We start from the raw sequence: 15,170 nt of genomic DNA on the forward strand, positions 1-15,170 counted from the left end.
TGGTGTGGTGTGTGTGTGTGTGGCATGTATGTGGTGTGTGTGGAATGTGTTTGGTGTGTGTAGTGGGTGTGTGTGGTGTGTGGTGTGTGGTGTGTGTGGTGTGGTGTGTGTGTGTGCGTGGTGTGTGTGTGTGGTGTGGTGTGTGTGTGTATGTGTGTGTGAGGGGCAGCTGGGATTCCTGGAGCTGGGGATGCCGTCCCAGCTGTCCTGAAGCCAAGGAATCCAGAACCCTTGTCCAGACTTGTCCTCTGCGGCCCCACGGCAGCCAGTCCCCAGGAGCAAAGTGTGGGGAGAGCTGTGAGCGCAGGAAGCAGGTGGCCCTGGGGTCACCCCCCCCACACACACACACACACACTGCTTAGGAATCTCTGAGTCTGCCTCAGCTGTTCTGCTTAATTCCCTCATGCCATAGCACCCTGGCATTCCTGAGGACGTCCGGGAGCCTGGGCAGGGCGGGGGCGAGGAGGGAGCCTCTTGGTGCCAAGCAGGCAGGTGGCTGGAGGCGGAGGGGCATGTGTGGTCCCCACGGAGACCTCGGTCTGGTCATCCGCTGCAGAGGGGGTGTGACACCCCCACTGCAAACCCCGAGCACTCCTGTCAAACTACTGAGACGAGCACTTGGTGTGAAGCTCTCTCCTTTCACCCTGAGTTTCTTGTTCTGTTTGGTGCAACAGCCAGGGATGCTCAGGGCTTCCTCCTGGCTCTGTGGTCAGGAATCACCCCTGCCCGGGTTCCCAGGAACCATATGGGGTACTGAGGACCAAACCTGGACCGGTCATCTGCAAGGCAAGAGCCTAACCTCTATATGATCTCTGGCACTACTTTTTATTTTTAATGTAGGAGTACTGCTATTTATTCAGCCACTGATTAGCTGATTGAATTGGGCATGAACTCCACTCTTTTTTTTTTAAGGTTTATTTTTCCCTTGGAGGTTACTCCAACCTCTGTGCTCCCAGTGGTGCTTGGAAGATTGTGCAGTGCCAAGAATCGAACCCACGCCTTCTGCATTCAACACCACGTGTGCTCTGTCCACTGGGCTCTCTCCCGCGCCCAGCCCACGTTCTTCCAAAGTCTAGATGTTCTGTTTCACAAAGTTCTGTTTCATTGTTTGCTTTATTTATTTAGGGTTTGGAGCCACACCTGGCGGAAGTGAGGAGCGGGGAGTCGCTTGGTAGTAGAGACCGAACCCCTGGGTCTCCTGAGTGCCAAGTGCATCAACAAGTGTTTGTTTATTTTCTTGCTTCCTCCCAGGAGGTGAAGGGAAGCGCCTTTGCCTGGACCCCAGCCCCTGCCTCCACCCTCTTCTGAGGCTCTCCATGACTTCACCTGGGACCAGCAGGCGGCCCTCACGGTGAATGATGACACTGGTGGCTGTCCCAAGCAGCTGGGGACTGCCCAGTTGTGAGTTTGGCAGCCCCCTCACCCCGCCCTAGCTCCCAGGGAACCTCCATGCTGAGATCCGGGGGCCCCAAAATATCACGAGGGGCTGGAGCAGGGGCCACTGGCTCAGGGCAGAGCCTACCTGGATTGGAGCTGGGTCAGTGGGCAGGCCTGGGGAACGAGGGGGCCCCGGCTCTCCTCTTTGGCTTCCGTGGCAGCCAGACTCGCGTCTTCTCAGGCTCCGAGGGCGTCGATGCCTGCAGGGCTGAGCACCAGCGCCTGCAGGATGTCAGAGAGGGACACCACACCCAGGAGATGCTGATTCTCATCCACGAGTACCAGCCGGTGCACCTGCGGGGCCACAGAAGTCATGGGTGGGGGGGTTATGGCACCAAGAATCAGGGGCAGTAATATGCCGTAACAGGAGGAACAGGAGTGGCCCTAGGACCAGAGGAAGACAGCAGGGGTGTGTAGCACCTGCCTTGTAACCATTTGGTCATGAGTTCAAATCCCTGTGGTCCCACATGTTCCTGGTATGATCCTGGCAGCTCTGCTGTCTGCCATCCTCAGATCAAAACCGACCATCAGCTGTACCATAACCAGGTGTATGAACGCCAAAGAAAAGGGGGTGGACACCCCCTAAGTACTGCAACTAAAAAGGCATGTGAGCAACATAGCCACTAAATGTGACCTCTACTGAGCACATAGGTGAGCACTGGTTGACTTGTGAGCGTCACCCTGCAAGAACCTCGATAAAAATTAAAACATGGGGCTGGAACGACAGCATAGCAGGTCGTTTGCCTTGCCTTGCATGCAGCCGACCTGGGTTCGATTCCCAGAATCCCATATGGTCCCCTGAGCACCGCCAGGGGTAATTCCTGAGTGCATGAGCCAGGAGTAATACCTGTGCAACGCCAGGTGTGACACAAAAAGAAAAAAAAAATTTAAAACGTGTGGGGCTTGAGCGATAGTACAGTGGGGAGGGCATTTGCCTTGCACATGGCCGACCAGGGTTCTTAAGATCCCCGGCATCTCATAAGGTCCCCCGAACACTGCCAGGAGTGATTCCTGAGTGCAGAGCCAGGAGGAACCCCTGAGCATTGCCAGGTGTGACTCAAAAAGAAAAAAAAAAAGGCTCCTTGCAGAGCAGTGAGGAACAGCGAGAGGCAGCTGAGAAGTGGGGATGAGAGGAGGGAAAGACTGGACCAAGGGCCACAGAGTACCTGCTCCCTAGCAATGCGATCGATGACGTCCCCCAGGCTTTCGTGGGGCCGGCAGGAAAGGACCCCCTCCAGGCACAGCGTCCTCTGCCTCAGGGCTTCTCCCACACTCATGTCCAGGTCGTTGTAGGTTTGCTGTGCGGCCAGGTGCTGGGGCCGGGAGGGAAGACCCCCTCTTAGCCAGCCCCTTTTCCTGCACGTCCTGCTCCTTCAAACTTCTAGTGATGGACCCCTTGGCCCAGAGATCAGAGATACCAGCATCCCCCAACCAGCATCAGAGATAGCAGCATCCCCCTACCCCCGACCCTGGGGGTCGGGTCCTCAAACCAGCAGCCCCCATGGCCACCAACACCCCCCCCCCCATGGCCTCCACTGTTCTCTTTCCTTCCCATGACACTTACGATGACATCAAAGCGCGAGTAGAGGCCCACGACCTGACCTAGGGGTGGCAGATGGATAAACAGACAAGGGAGGGTTGCCCATGAGAACCGGGAGGGCCATGAACTGGGGCGAGTGCCCCGACGTTCTCCATCCCCAGGCTGATGGTGTCAGCAGGCAGCCCCGGGTGATGGTGCTTCTGGAATCCGCGGGGACAAGCCACGGCTTCACCTAGAGAGGTCTAGCACACGGGAACCCACCCTGGGAGCTGGCTTCCGGTTTCGGGGGAAAGCAGGATGGGAGGGTCAGAGTGACCCCTAGCCACAAGGTGGGACATCCACAGGGCCACTGGCCAGGCTCTCCAACTGATTCATCCGTGCCGTCCTAGTCCAGTAGGGAGGAGACTTAAAGGGACAAAAGAATCCCATGCAGGGGGCCAAGACTTAGCCCAGAGGTTAGGGCGCTTGCCGGGCACGTGGTTGATCCCTGGCACCCCGTATGGTCCCCCTGAGTCCCTGTAGGAGTGATCCCCAATCCCAGAGCTGGGAGTAAGCCCCGAACACAGCTGGGTGTGGCCCCAAACCTTCTCCCTGTCCCTAACTTGAATCCAATTAGAATTGGATTCTAATTCTCTAGGTGTATTTTTGGGGGAGTGATTTAGGGGCCATGCTGGGTAGTGCTTGAACTTACTCCTGGCTTTGTGCTCAGGAATTACTTCTTCTGGCAGTGCTCAGGGGACTGTAATCTGTGCCAGGGATCAAACCGGGGTCTGCTGCGTTCGAGGCAAGCACCATAGCCCCTGTGCTAGCACCCTGCCTTCACTTTGAGTAGAAAATAAACATCTGACGGGACACAACACCCCCTTATAGAATGAACTGGAACTCAACTCTGCTGTCTGCTCTTGCCATGCATAGCTTACCTCTTGGGGTCCTTAAAGCCCCCTAGGGGGGAGAAGTGTGCATGGTGTGAGGAGTCCTGCCTCACCATGGGGAAATTGAGGCACAGGGAGGTTGCCCCCTGTATATGTCCAAGTCTCAAAGCAGGCAGGCATTTTTTTTTTTATGAGGAAGGGGGTTGGTCGTGCCCAGCAGTGCTCAGCACTTATTTCTGGCTCTTATTTACTGGAGGTGCCTCCCCGGCCCTTACGGCAGAAGCTTCTACCCCCGACTCCCCTCCCCCCTCTGGAGCCCTGTGCTGAGGACCCTGATCCCTGCCACCCACGCCTCCTCCACCCAGGGCCCCCATCTGTCCCGGCTCCTGGTACCAGCTTCATTGACCACAGGCAGGGCTGACACGCGCCGGTCCACGAAGATGTCCAGCGCCGTGAGGACGGGCGCGGTTTCCAGCACCACCGCCAAGTCTCGGAACGTGCCAATGCCCAGATCCTGGATGGTGCGGGACAGGAAGGGTGGCCGGGGCAGTAGGGCACCCTGCGAGGGTACAGGTGCCATCAGCACAGAGCAGCCCGCCCGCAGGGACCTGCCACGCCCCCCCCCCCCCAGCCACCTGTGCCAAGGTCCCCAGAGCCGCGCCCACACTCACAAAGATGTGCAGGAATTTCAGCAGTCGCTTGTGTGTGAGGATGTAAAGCACAGTCCCTGAGACCGGGTCCAGGACGGGCAGGCGGTGAATCCGGTTCTTGATGAGGGTGTAGACAGCATCAAATAGACTGCGGAGGAAGGAACGGTGAGGGGGTGGGGCAGCCCAGTGCCCCTAGGGGAGGGGCCAGGGCACGAAAGCTGACTGCTGGCTGCCCAGGATGAGTCAGAATGGCCCAGAGAAGGGATGCAAAGGGCTGGAGCACATGCAGGAGCCCCAAGTTCCATCCCTGACCCTGCACGGTCCTGGAGCACTGCCAGGAAGAACATCCCGAGCGCTGAGCCAGGAAGCAGCCCTGGACGCCCCTGTGTGAGGCCAAGCACTGAAGGAAAGACAGATCTAGAGAAGCTGGGAGGTCGGCCAGTGGTTGAGCACCAACCTAGCAATGCAGGACACTTGAACGCTCCCCCTGGCACCACAAAACACAGCAACGAGCCGAAATCTGGAGGGGAGACGGCTGCGCTGGGTGCGGGGGACACTTGCCTGTCGTTGGGAGAGATGGAGACCAGAGGCTTGAAGCAACCTTGCAGGTAGATCTCTGGAGGAAGGGACAAGTCAGTCCAGGGGCACTGGCACCTCGCCCGGCAGCCAGCAAATCTCACCGCCCTCCCGTCGGCTCCCTGTCACCCTCCTGCATCTCCAGGAAATTCCCACTGCCATCCGCCACCCCCACCCACCCCCAGCCTATTTTCCTCGGCTCTACTCACCCCTCAAGCCCCAGCCCTACTCACCCCTCCAAGTCTCAGCCTTACTCACCTTTCCAAGTCCCAGCCCTACTCACCCCTCCAAGTCTCGGCCCTATTCATCCCTCTAAGTCTTGGCCCTACTCACCCCTGCAAGTCTCGGCCCTACTCACCCCTTCAAGTCTTGGCCCCTAGTCACCCCTCCAAGCCTCGGCCCTACTCACCCCTCCAAGTCTCATCCCTACTCATCCCTCCAAGTCTTGGTCCTACTCATCCCTCCAAGTCTTGGCCCCACTCACCCCTCCAAGTCTCAGCCCCACTCACCCCTCCAAGTCTCAGCCCTACTCACCCTTCCAAGTCTCAGCCCCCTACTCATCCTTCCAAGTCTCAGCCCTACTCAACCTTCCAAGTCTCAGCCCCACTCACCCCTCCAAGTCTTAGCCCTACTCATCTCTCCAAGTCTTGACCCTACTCGCCCCTCCAAGTCTCATCCCTACTCATCTCTCCAAGTCTCAGCCCCACTCACCCCTCCAAGTCTTAGCCCTACTCATCTCTCCAAGTCTTGGCCCTACTCACCCCTCCAAGTCTCAGCCCTACTCACCCCTCCAAGTCTCAATCTTATGTTCTTCAATCTCATAGATCTGGACCTACAGACAGGCAGAACCCCAAAGTCAGATGAGGACTCTCTTGGGGTCCCCAGCAGACCCCACCCCAGTGTCCCTCCAGCTCAGCCCAGGTGGGGCCTCTCAGCTCCCTCCTCACCAGGGGTGACTTGTAGTATCGATGCAGCACCAGGATGAAGTCTGTGATGGTCAGCATCCCTGCGGGGCGGGGGTGGGGCGTCAGCTGCACCCCTCAGGGACTCGGGACCACCCGCCGCATCCCAGGAGAAGACACGGTGTGGGTGGAAGAGTGGTGAGCAGGCAGCTTCCCCTCTGTGCCCGAGAACTGGGGCTTCCCTCCACTCTGGTCCTCTTCATTTCTCTCTTTACCTCCCACCCCCTTCTCTTGCCCTTATCTCTCCCCGGCACCCTGACACAGACCAGGAAGAACCGGGGAGATGGAGCCCCATAACCTCCCCATAATACCAGACTAGGATGGGGTAAACCCCCTTGCCAGCCTGAAGGGTCTACTCAAGCCAGGGGCCCAGAGCTGTGTCTCCCGGCCCCTCCCAGCTCTTACCCACAAAACTCTGCTTCTTGCTGTCCCACAGCGGAGCCGCCCGGACCCCATTGGCCACCATGGCAAAGAAGGCCTTCTTGATCTGGGGGGGGGGCGGAAATTGAGGGGCGCATCTCTCAGGGCCCCTCTGGGGTATCTGCTCCTCCTCCCGCCTCCCCACAGTTCAGTCTTGCCTTCTCCAAGTCACTGCACGCAGCAGTGCTGGCATCTTGACTATGCAGACAGGCTGGTAGGGGCCAGAGGCACTGGGGTGTGGTGGGACCCCTTCCCAGGTACCCCAGAATGAGGACAAGAAACTTCGTTCTTCTCTTTTTTTCTTTTCTTTTCTTTTTCTTTTTTTTTTTTTTTTAACACCTGAAGGTGCTCAGTTTTACTTCTGGCTCTGCACTCAGGAATCACTCCTGGCAGTGCTCGGGGGAACCATATGAAATGCCGGGGATTGAACTTGGGTGGGCCACATGCAAGGCAAGCGCCTATCCACTACCAACACTCCAACCCCAAGAACTTTGTGTTTCCACCTGGCAGCCGGGAGCCAACAGACAGACCTGCATTTGCTCATCTAAGTCCCGACATTGACAGAGCACATGATTACTCTAGGCGGGATGGATTTGCTTTTCTTTCTTTTTCTTTTTCCTTTTAGCAACATCTGGTGGGTACTCAGGGGGTGAATGTGTTGGGACTGGGTCAAACCCAGGCCTCCTGTGTCTCATGGAACTTCTTTGTGGCCCTCAGTAAAATTTCACAACACACCTGACTGTCAGACACAGCCGCTGGAAAAGCTGGTGCCCAGTGCTACCATGCAGGTGAGAAGGGAAACACGCTCGGGGCCTCCTGGGATGCCGCAGTGGACACACACGCCCTGCAGCCTCGCACAGGATGGAAGCAGAGCCCATCCTGTCGTATCTCCTGGCCAGGACCGTGGCTCTGTGCTAAGGCCCCAGCTGACCTGCACGCACTTATCCTACGCACAAGATCTGATCCCCAGGACAGGGGGAAAACAAAATTCTTGCTGTTTGGGGCTGGAACCATAGCACAGTGGGTAGGGCATTTGTCTTGCACGTGGCCAACCTGGGTTCGATTCCCAGCATCCCATATGGTCCCCCGAGCACCACCAGGAGTAATTCCTGTGCGCATGAGCCAGAAGTAACCCTTGTGCATCGCTGGGTGTGACCCAAAAAGAAAAAACAAACAAACAAAAAAACACCTCTTGTTTGTACTCCAGACCTCTGCGATGCTGTTTACACATTTGGGGTTCAAAGTGCTCCCCACTGGGGCTAGAGCGAGAGCGGGTAGGGAATTTGCCTTAGCATGCAGCCGACCCGGGTTCGATTCCCAGCATCCCATATGGTCCCCCAAGCACCGCCAGGAGTAATTCATGAGTGCATGAGTCAGGAGTAACCCCTTGTGCATCGCCGGGTGTGACCCAAAAAGAAAAAAAGGTGCTCCCAGTTGGAGATCTCTACCCCTGGCATGGTACCCCGGCTGTGTTCCTCTGAGAAAGGGCAGCTGGAACCTCCCAGCACCTGTGTATGGGCTAAGGTGGGACCCAGCCCCGCGGGCATCCCGTCCTCACCTCCAGCCCGGTGTCGAAGATGACTAGCTTGGAGCTGGTGGCCATGGCGTCGTAGCAGCTGTGCTCCTGCATGAAGTGCATGTACACCTGTGCCTCAGGCTTCTGCATCTCGTCCTCCCAGCTCGGCTTGGGCAGGAGGGCCTGTGGGCCGGGCCCCCCCCGCGCCCACCTCTGCTCCGCCAGACCGTTCAAGTCCTCGCCCCACGCGGCTATGCCTGGGAACTCCAGGCCCAGACTGTCGATGCTGGAACTAGCCAGAGAGGTGGCCCAGGTGGCAGACAGGAAGGCCCAGTCTGTGGGTGGGGTTCCCACCCTGGCCGCGGGCTGTTCAGCTAGGACCAAGGGTGCGACCTCGGGGGACGTGGCCTCCAGCGCCGTGGATTCAGCAGCTGACTCCGCTGGGACACCTGTGTGTAGGGAGGGGACAAACTGTCCACCTGCTGTCTCAGCCTCCCGGTGGCCTTGGAGAGCCTGGCACCCCAATTTGCAGGTCAGTTTCCCGAGTCTCAGAGAGTCAGCAAGCGAGAAACTCTGTCCTGTGGTTTTGTTGCTGTTGTTGTTTGTTTGGGTCACACCTGGGGATCCTCAGGGGTTACTCCTGGCTCTGCACTTGGGAATCACTTGGGAATCACTCCTGGTGGTGCTTATGGAACCCTATAGGATGCCGGGATTGAACCCGGATCGGCCACATGCAAGGCAAATACCCTATCCAGTGTACTCTCGCTCCATCCCCACTGTCCTGTTTTTCTTGTCTTCTTTGGAGGTGGGGGGAAGGTGGGGGCAGGGGACAGGGTTTGGACCACCCCCTGTAGTGCTTGGGGGCTATTCCTGGCAGTGTTCAGGGGAGTATATGAGGTGCCAAGGATTTGAACCAGCGTTGGCGGGTCTGAACTCTCTACCCAGCTCTGTCCCGTTTTTCTGAGTCCGCCAGGCTCAGCCACTGGTTCTTTCATGCACCTGTCCCTAAGAGGGTAAACTGAGGCTCTGAGCTGCGGGCTGGGGCCAGCTGTTGTGGAGGCAAAGGGCCTCTGGGCCTCCTCCCAGCCCCCGCCCGTCTACCCAGAACCGCTCTCACTGTCCCCCAGGTCCAGCAGCTCCTCTTCCTCCACTGCCTCTTGTCTCTTCCAGCGGGAGGCCCTGGCGCCCCGTCTCCCATGGATTCTGCCTGAGCTGCTGGCGCCGACCAGGGCTGGCCAGGAATGGCTGTCTCCCGACTCCAGGAAGCCCGAGTCGGAGAAGGAGAGTGGAGTCTGCTGGCTTGCTAGGGAGAAACACAAGGAGAGCGAGGAGAGCATCCATGCTCCTGAATACTCCCACGCTCCCGCCGGAGCATTCCTCCGGGTCTCCCAGAGGCTCTGTCGCCCCATCCCATCCACGAACGAGGCCAGACAGGAGAAGCAACTGGCCAGTAAGTGAGAGAGGCAGAGGGTCCCAGTCCCAGAAGACAAAGCCGGAGGAGAAGGGTTGGGAGAGGCCCAGGGGTGCGGAGAGGGGAAGGCAGCCCATGGGGAAGGATCGCCCCACCTACCTGCATGGTCAGTTCCCCCAAGGCTGCTCCAGGAGGGCGTCTGTGAAGCAAAGAAAGTCTCAAGGGGGGATGGTTCCCCCTTCTCATAGTGGGTGCACGCACGTGTCCCCCCCAGACACACACGCAGACAGAAGCAGCTACCCCCCCCCCGCCCCATCCCCGGCACCCACCCACCCTCATGCCTCCAGCCATTCCCAGATGCAGAAGCACAGCTCGGAATAGACACATAAGGGCGCCCCGGGCCCAGAAACATGGAGCAAATAACATAGAGCAGGCCGTGTGCACGGCACATGCTGTCACTGACTCCCGTTGGGATTCCGGCTTCTGCTGCCCCCACTCCCGGCCCCCTAAGACCCCCTGTACCCTGGGCAAAGCGTGCCCCAGCTCAGGCTCCATGCGGCCAGCCCCGATCTGCGGAGAGCAAGACGCTGGCTGGGCAGCGCTATTCTGAGCCTGGCCCCTGGCCGGCCACTCTGCCCAGATCACTTTCCCTCTGACTGGGTGTCAGGCGGCAGGGGGTGGGGATATCCCCCCACACAGACACACACACACCCGGCTCAGCTGCTCCAGCTCAGCTGCAGATGAAAGGGGATATGGGAGGGAAGGGGCGTGTCTGGGAGCTTCCTTGTTCTGGGGGGTGCCGTGGGTGTCACGCCAAACAGTGCTCAGGAGCTGCTCCTGGCTCGGTGCTCCGGGGTTAGTCCTGGCAGTGCTCAGGAAGCCAGGCAGTGCTGAGGATGATTAAAGTCAGGTGTCCACAATCATCAGGAACGGACTTGACTTGATTTATTTTTGGATCATTCTGTTGGTCATTCCTTTGCCTTTTGTGGGGGCAAGCCAGAGGAAGTCGGTTTGTTATGTGCCTATTCAGAGAGTGGGAGGGAAACGAGGGACGTTGGTGGAGGGAAGGTCACACTGGCAGTGGTGGGACATACTCTGTATGCCGGAAACGACTGTATTCTGAACAGCTCTGGAAATCACGGTGTTTGAATCAAATACACAAACTCAGGTGTGCTGAGTGCAAAGTCCAGGAGCCATCTCTTCCTGGGTCCCTGTCCCTTGCAATCTTTTTTTTTTTTTTTTTTTTTTTTTGCTTTTTGGACTGGAGCGATAGCACAGCGGGTAGGGCGTTTGCCTTGCACGAGGCCCACATGGCTGACCCGAGTTCAATTCCTCCGCCCCTCTCGGAGAGCCCGGCAAGCTACCAAGAGTATCTCGCCCAAATGGCAAAGCCTGGCAAGCTACCAGTGATGTATTCGATATGCCAAACACAGTAACAACAAAGTCTCCAGTGGAGACGTTACTGGGCCTGCTCGAGCAAATCGATGAACAACGGGAGGATAGCGGTACAGTGCAGTGCTTTTTGGGTCACACCTGACAATGCTCAGGGGTTATTCCTGGCTCTGAACTCAGGAATTATCCCTGGCGGTGCTCAGGGGCCCATATGGGATGCTGGGATTTGAACCTGAGTCAGCCGTGTGCAAGGCAAACAAACGTCCTACCCACTGCGCTATTGCTCTAGCCTTGCAATCTTGCTGCCTGGTCCTTGTTCCCTTCCGGGTCACTGAGAACAAACAGAAAGTCCCCTGTTGGGGTGGGGGAAGTGGCTGGGGGGAGGGGCAGGACGCTAGGACGGGGTCAGGTAGGGTCCAAGTCTGTCTCCCTCCTCTGCCCGCCTCCTTCCACTTGGCAACCAAGAAGGGAATATGCAGGTGACTGACCTTTGCTTCTTCCTTCTAGAAACTTTGATGGCGGGGAGGGGTGGAGTTCCTGGGGACCCGGGCTTTGTGGGTGTTCGCAGGAGCCTAATCTGGGGGTGCCAGCAGGTCCCATTTGAGCCTCGGGAGCGGGGTTCTCTCTCGCTGGTGGAGGGGGTGACATAGGGGCACCTTCAGGGATGCTGGGAACTTGAAAAATGTTCTGGGCCTCACACGCTCTGCCTACAGGTGAGAGACATCTGCTCCCACCTGTGCGAGGGGGTAGGCGCCCCCGCCCCCATAGAAAGTGTTTCCTCTATAGCTCCTGCCCCCCCTGCCCACAGGATCCCCGCCTGGTTCTGCCAGCTTCCCACCCCCTTCCTGGCATTCCTGGGGCCTGAGTCAATGTCCGAATGGGTATCGTGGCCCAGCTGCGCCAGCTCCCTTCCTCCTTCCCCCCCTTCCCTCTGCCTTACAGCTTCTTCCAAGGAGACACTGGGCTCAGGGCTGAATGCATGGAATGGATTTCCCACGGTCTCGCCAAGTGTCCTCTGGTGGGGGAGGGGCAGAGGAGCCTTCCAGGGGCGTGGCCTCTCTGGGGGTGAGTCGTGGCTAGTTCTGGGGTGAAGTCCACTCTCCTCTGTCCTCCTGGACCCCTACAGCCACTTTTATTTTTCCGGGTCACACCCAGCGATGCACAGGGACTCCTCCTGGCTCTGCACTCAGGAATGACTCCTGGTGGTGCTCAGGGGACCATATGGGATGCTGAGGATCAAACCTGGGTCAGCTGCGTACAAGGCAAACGCCCTACCCGCTGTGCTATTGCTCCAGTCCCTGTGCGGCCACTTTTTTTTTTCTTTTTGGGTCACAGCTGGAAACACACAGGAGTTACTCCTGGCTCTGCACTTAGGAATTACTCCTGGCGGTGCTCAGGGGACCATATGGGATGACATGAATCGAACCCGGGTCAGGGATCAAACTCGGGTCAGCTATGTGCAAGGCAAACACCCTGTAATATCTCTCTGACCCTGAAAGCTACTAAAGTTCTAAGCTGCAAAAGTCCTAAGGTCTATGTTTGGGGAGATTGCTCAATGAGCCAGTGCTAATGCTTGGCGTGCAGGAGACCCCAGGTTCGACCCCCAGCACTGCACGTCTCTCTCACACAGTATGAGCATTGACTCCTAAGCACCACCAGATGTGAACCCCCCCCCCCCAGGCAAACAAACAAGTTGTAAGGTTTGCAAGGGCTGAACATGCTCTCAGGGGTTCCATTAAAAAATAAATAAAATAAATAAAGGCCCTCCCGTTGATAGTCCATTTGCTCAAGCGGGCCCAGTAACGTCTCCATTGGAGACTTTGTTGTTACTGTGTCTGGCATATCGAATAATCTCGGTAGCTTGCCGGGCTCTCCAAGAGGGGCGGAGGAATCGAACTCGGGTCGGCCATGTTGGCCGCTTGTAAGGCGAACGCCCTACCCGCTGTGCTATCGCTCCAGCCCAGGGGTTCCATTGGACGAGGCAAAACTTGGAGGCCGGGGAGATGGCTCAAAGGGCTGGAAGAATGCAGGAAGCCCTTTTGCTTCCTAGCATCACATGGCCCCCAGACAGCACCCGCAGCTGCCTCTGTCTGTTGCTTTTGTTTGCATCCAGTGGGGACTCAGCGTTTATTTCTGGCTCTGTGCTCAGGGATCCCTCCTGGCAACTCTTGGGGGACCGTATGGGGTGCCAGGGGGCAGACCAGGGTTAGTTGTAACAGGGCGAGAGCGTCAGGGCTTTGCAGGGACTCGGGCTGACCTGCAGACACTCATGCCAAGCCAGCCAGGTTGGTCCCAGTCTCGTCCAGTTCCTGTTCTCCCCGAGCGGTGCTCGGCTTCCAGTCCTGAGTGAGAAACCACAGCTGAGCATTGGAGCGAGCAGAACACGACCACAAAAGCCACCTGCAGAAGATGGGGCTTTGTTGTTGTTGTTGCTTTTGTTGTTTGTTTATAATGTAGGAGTAGCACTGTAGCCCTGTCCTCCCGTTGTTCATCAATTTGATTGAGTGGGCACCAGTAACGTATCTATAGTGAGACTTGTTATTATTTTTGGCATACTCTCCGTAGCTTGCCAGGCTCTCTGAGAGGGACAGAGGAATCGAACCTGGGTCAGCCGCATGCAAGGCAAACACCCTACCTGCTGTGCTATCACTCCAGCCCATAATGTAGGAGTCACTGTCACCTGTCACTGTCCTCCCATTGTTCATCGATTTGCTCCAGTGGGCACCAGTAACGTTTCACAACAAATTGTGAGACTTGTTGTTACTGTTTTTGGCATATTGAATACGCCCTGGCTACTGCTACTTATTCAGCCATTGATTTAAGCTGATTGAATTGGGCATGGACTCCACATTACTTTTTTTTTAATTCAGAATGTTAATTTTATTTTATTATTTTATTATTATTTTCCCCCTTTTGTTGATTCACCGTGAGACACGGTTACAAAGCTTTTATGTTTGAGCTTCGGTCATACAATCATCAAACACCCGTCCCTTCACCGGTGCATATTTTCCACCACTAAAATCCCTAGTATCCCCACCCCCACCGCATCCCCTACCCTTCGCCTGCCTGTGGACGGGTCTTCTTTCTTGCTTTGAAATCATAGGGTTAAGAGTGACATTTGGGGCTGGAGTAATAGTGCAGTGGGTAGGAAATTTGCCTTGCACACAGTCGACCTGGGTTTGATCCCTGGCATTCCATATGGTCCCCCAAACTTTGACAGGAGTGATTCCTGTGTGCAGAGCCAGGAGTAACCCCTGAGCATCACTGGGTGTGACCCAAAAAAGCAAGAACAAAACAAAACAAAACAAAAAAAGTGACATTAATGTAATGTTGCTTTCACCTTTCCCTGTCAACCCGATTGTCAGTGTCTAAGAGAGGAATAAACTATCCTCCGGGCTTGGTATTTCTGATGTGAATCCTGCCAAGGCCACGCAGGTACGCTGGATAAAACTGCTTTTCCTGAGCACGTAGGTGTCCTGAAACGCCACTCAAGATTCCCACTACACAAACACCTTCACCCACTGTCCTGTCTCCCTGGCCCATTCTCCTCTGCTTCCTTGGACTAGTCATAATTCGAGTTTGAGTGCAGAGTTTGTATTTCCTTTGCTGGTCGTTGGGCCCTGTGACCAAGCTTGATCAATCAGGGTTGAGTAGCAACATTATATGCGAGTGTAAGGGATGCCCTTAGAAGCAAGAGACCTTTTCCCTTTCCTACTAATAGGAATGGCAGATGCAGCTCAGCTTGTTGTATACTGTATCTTCAGGAAGGAGTGAGAAATCAAATATTACATTGTTTTCTTCCACCTTTAAACTCCCTTAGTAGGGGCTGGAGCAATAGCACAGCGGGTAGGGCGTTTGCCTTGTATGCAGCCAACTCAGGTTCGAATCCCAGCATCCCATATGGTCCCCTGAGCACCGCCAGGAGTAATTCCTGAGTGCAGAGCCAGGAGTAACCCCTGAGCATCACCGGGTGTGACCCAAAAAGCAAAAATAAATAAATAAATAAACTTCCTTAGTAGCTGGCAGGACCCCCCCCCACCATGTGGGGTGCCATACCACCTCACACACCCTGATAAGTACTTTTTGGTGATAACCTTTTATTGATGGGAGTATCAAGGTGCAAAGAGATGAGGCGACAGAGATTTCTCAATAGCTAGGCACATACTCTGCACGCTGGAAGCCAGGAGTAGCCCCTAAGCATTCCGGGTGAACCGACAACTCCCCCCAAAACCAAACCAAACCAAACCCCATAACGGAACTTAAGAAAAGCAACAAAATCCCACAAATTGATGGGCTGAGGGTCCGCTCGGTCTGCGGTAAAGCTAATGCCTTGCATGCTTGAGATGTGGTTTCTACCCTTGGCATCTGCAAAGATAAAAAGAGAGAGTAGGAGA

General features: G+C 56.3%; 1 protein-coding gene across 1 annotated transcript; it reads right to left on the reverse strand.

The window, feature by feature from the left end:
* Positions 1-1,614: 1,614 nt before the first annotated feature.
* On the reverse strand, positions 1,615-9,939 carry PRKAG3 (protein kinase AMP-activated non-catalytic subunit gamma 3). The gene is made up of 13 exons (XM_056111803.1): positions 9,907-9,939; positions 9,544-9,583; positions 9,091-9,276; positions 8,016-8,422; positions 6,443-6,524; positions 6,023-6,081; positions 5,862-5,907; positions 5,061-5,115; positions 4,521-4,647; positions 4,243-4,408; positions 3,002-3,039; positions 2,604-2,750; positions 1,615-1,731 (listed from the first exon to the last, which is right to left on the reverse strand). The coding sequence occupies exons 1-13, from the start codon at positions 9,937-9,939 to the stop codon at positions 1,615-1,617; spliced, it is 1,503 nt and encodes a 500-aa protein (XP_055967778.1).
* Between the last annotated feature and the right edge of the window lie 5,231 nt (positions 9,940-15,170).

This window comes from Sorex fumeus, unplaced genomic scaffold, assembly GCF_029834395.1.
Source record: "Sorex fumeus unplaced genomic scaffold, SorFum_2.1 ptg000014l, whole genome shotgun sequence".
Taxonomy (NCBI): domain Eukaryota; kingdom Metazoa; phylum Chordata; class Mammalia; order Eulipotyphla; family Soricidae; genus Sorex; species Sorex fumeus.

Excerpts from the sequence above, each read along its gene's own strand:
- PRKAG3 (XM_056111803.1), bottom strand. The coding sequence starts at position 9,939 with ATGGAGCCTGAGCTGGGGCACGCTTTGCCCAGG. Across the intron at positions 5,908-6,022 it reads GATACTACAAGTCACCCCTG|GTCCAGATCTATGAGATTGA; the intron begins GTGAGGAGGGAG and ends GCCTGTCTGTAG. Across the intron at positions 2,751-3,001 it reads ACTCGCGCTTTGATGTCATC|CACCTGGCCGCACAGCAAAC; the intron begins GTAAGTGTCATG and ends TCCCGGCCCCAG.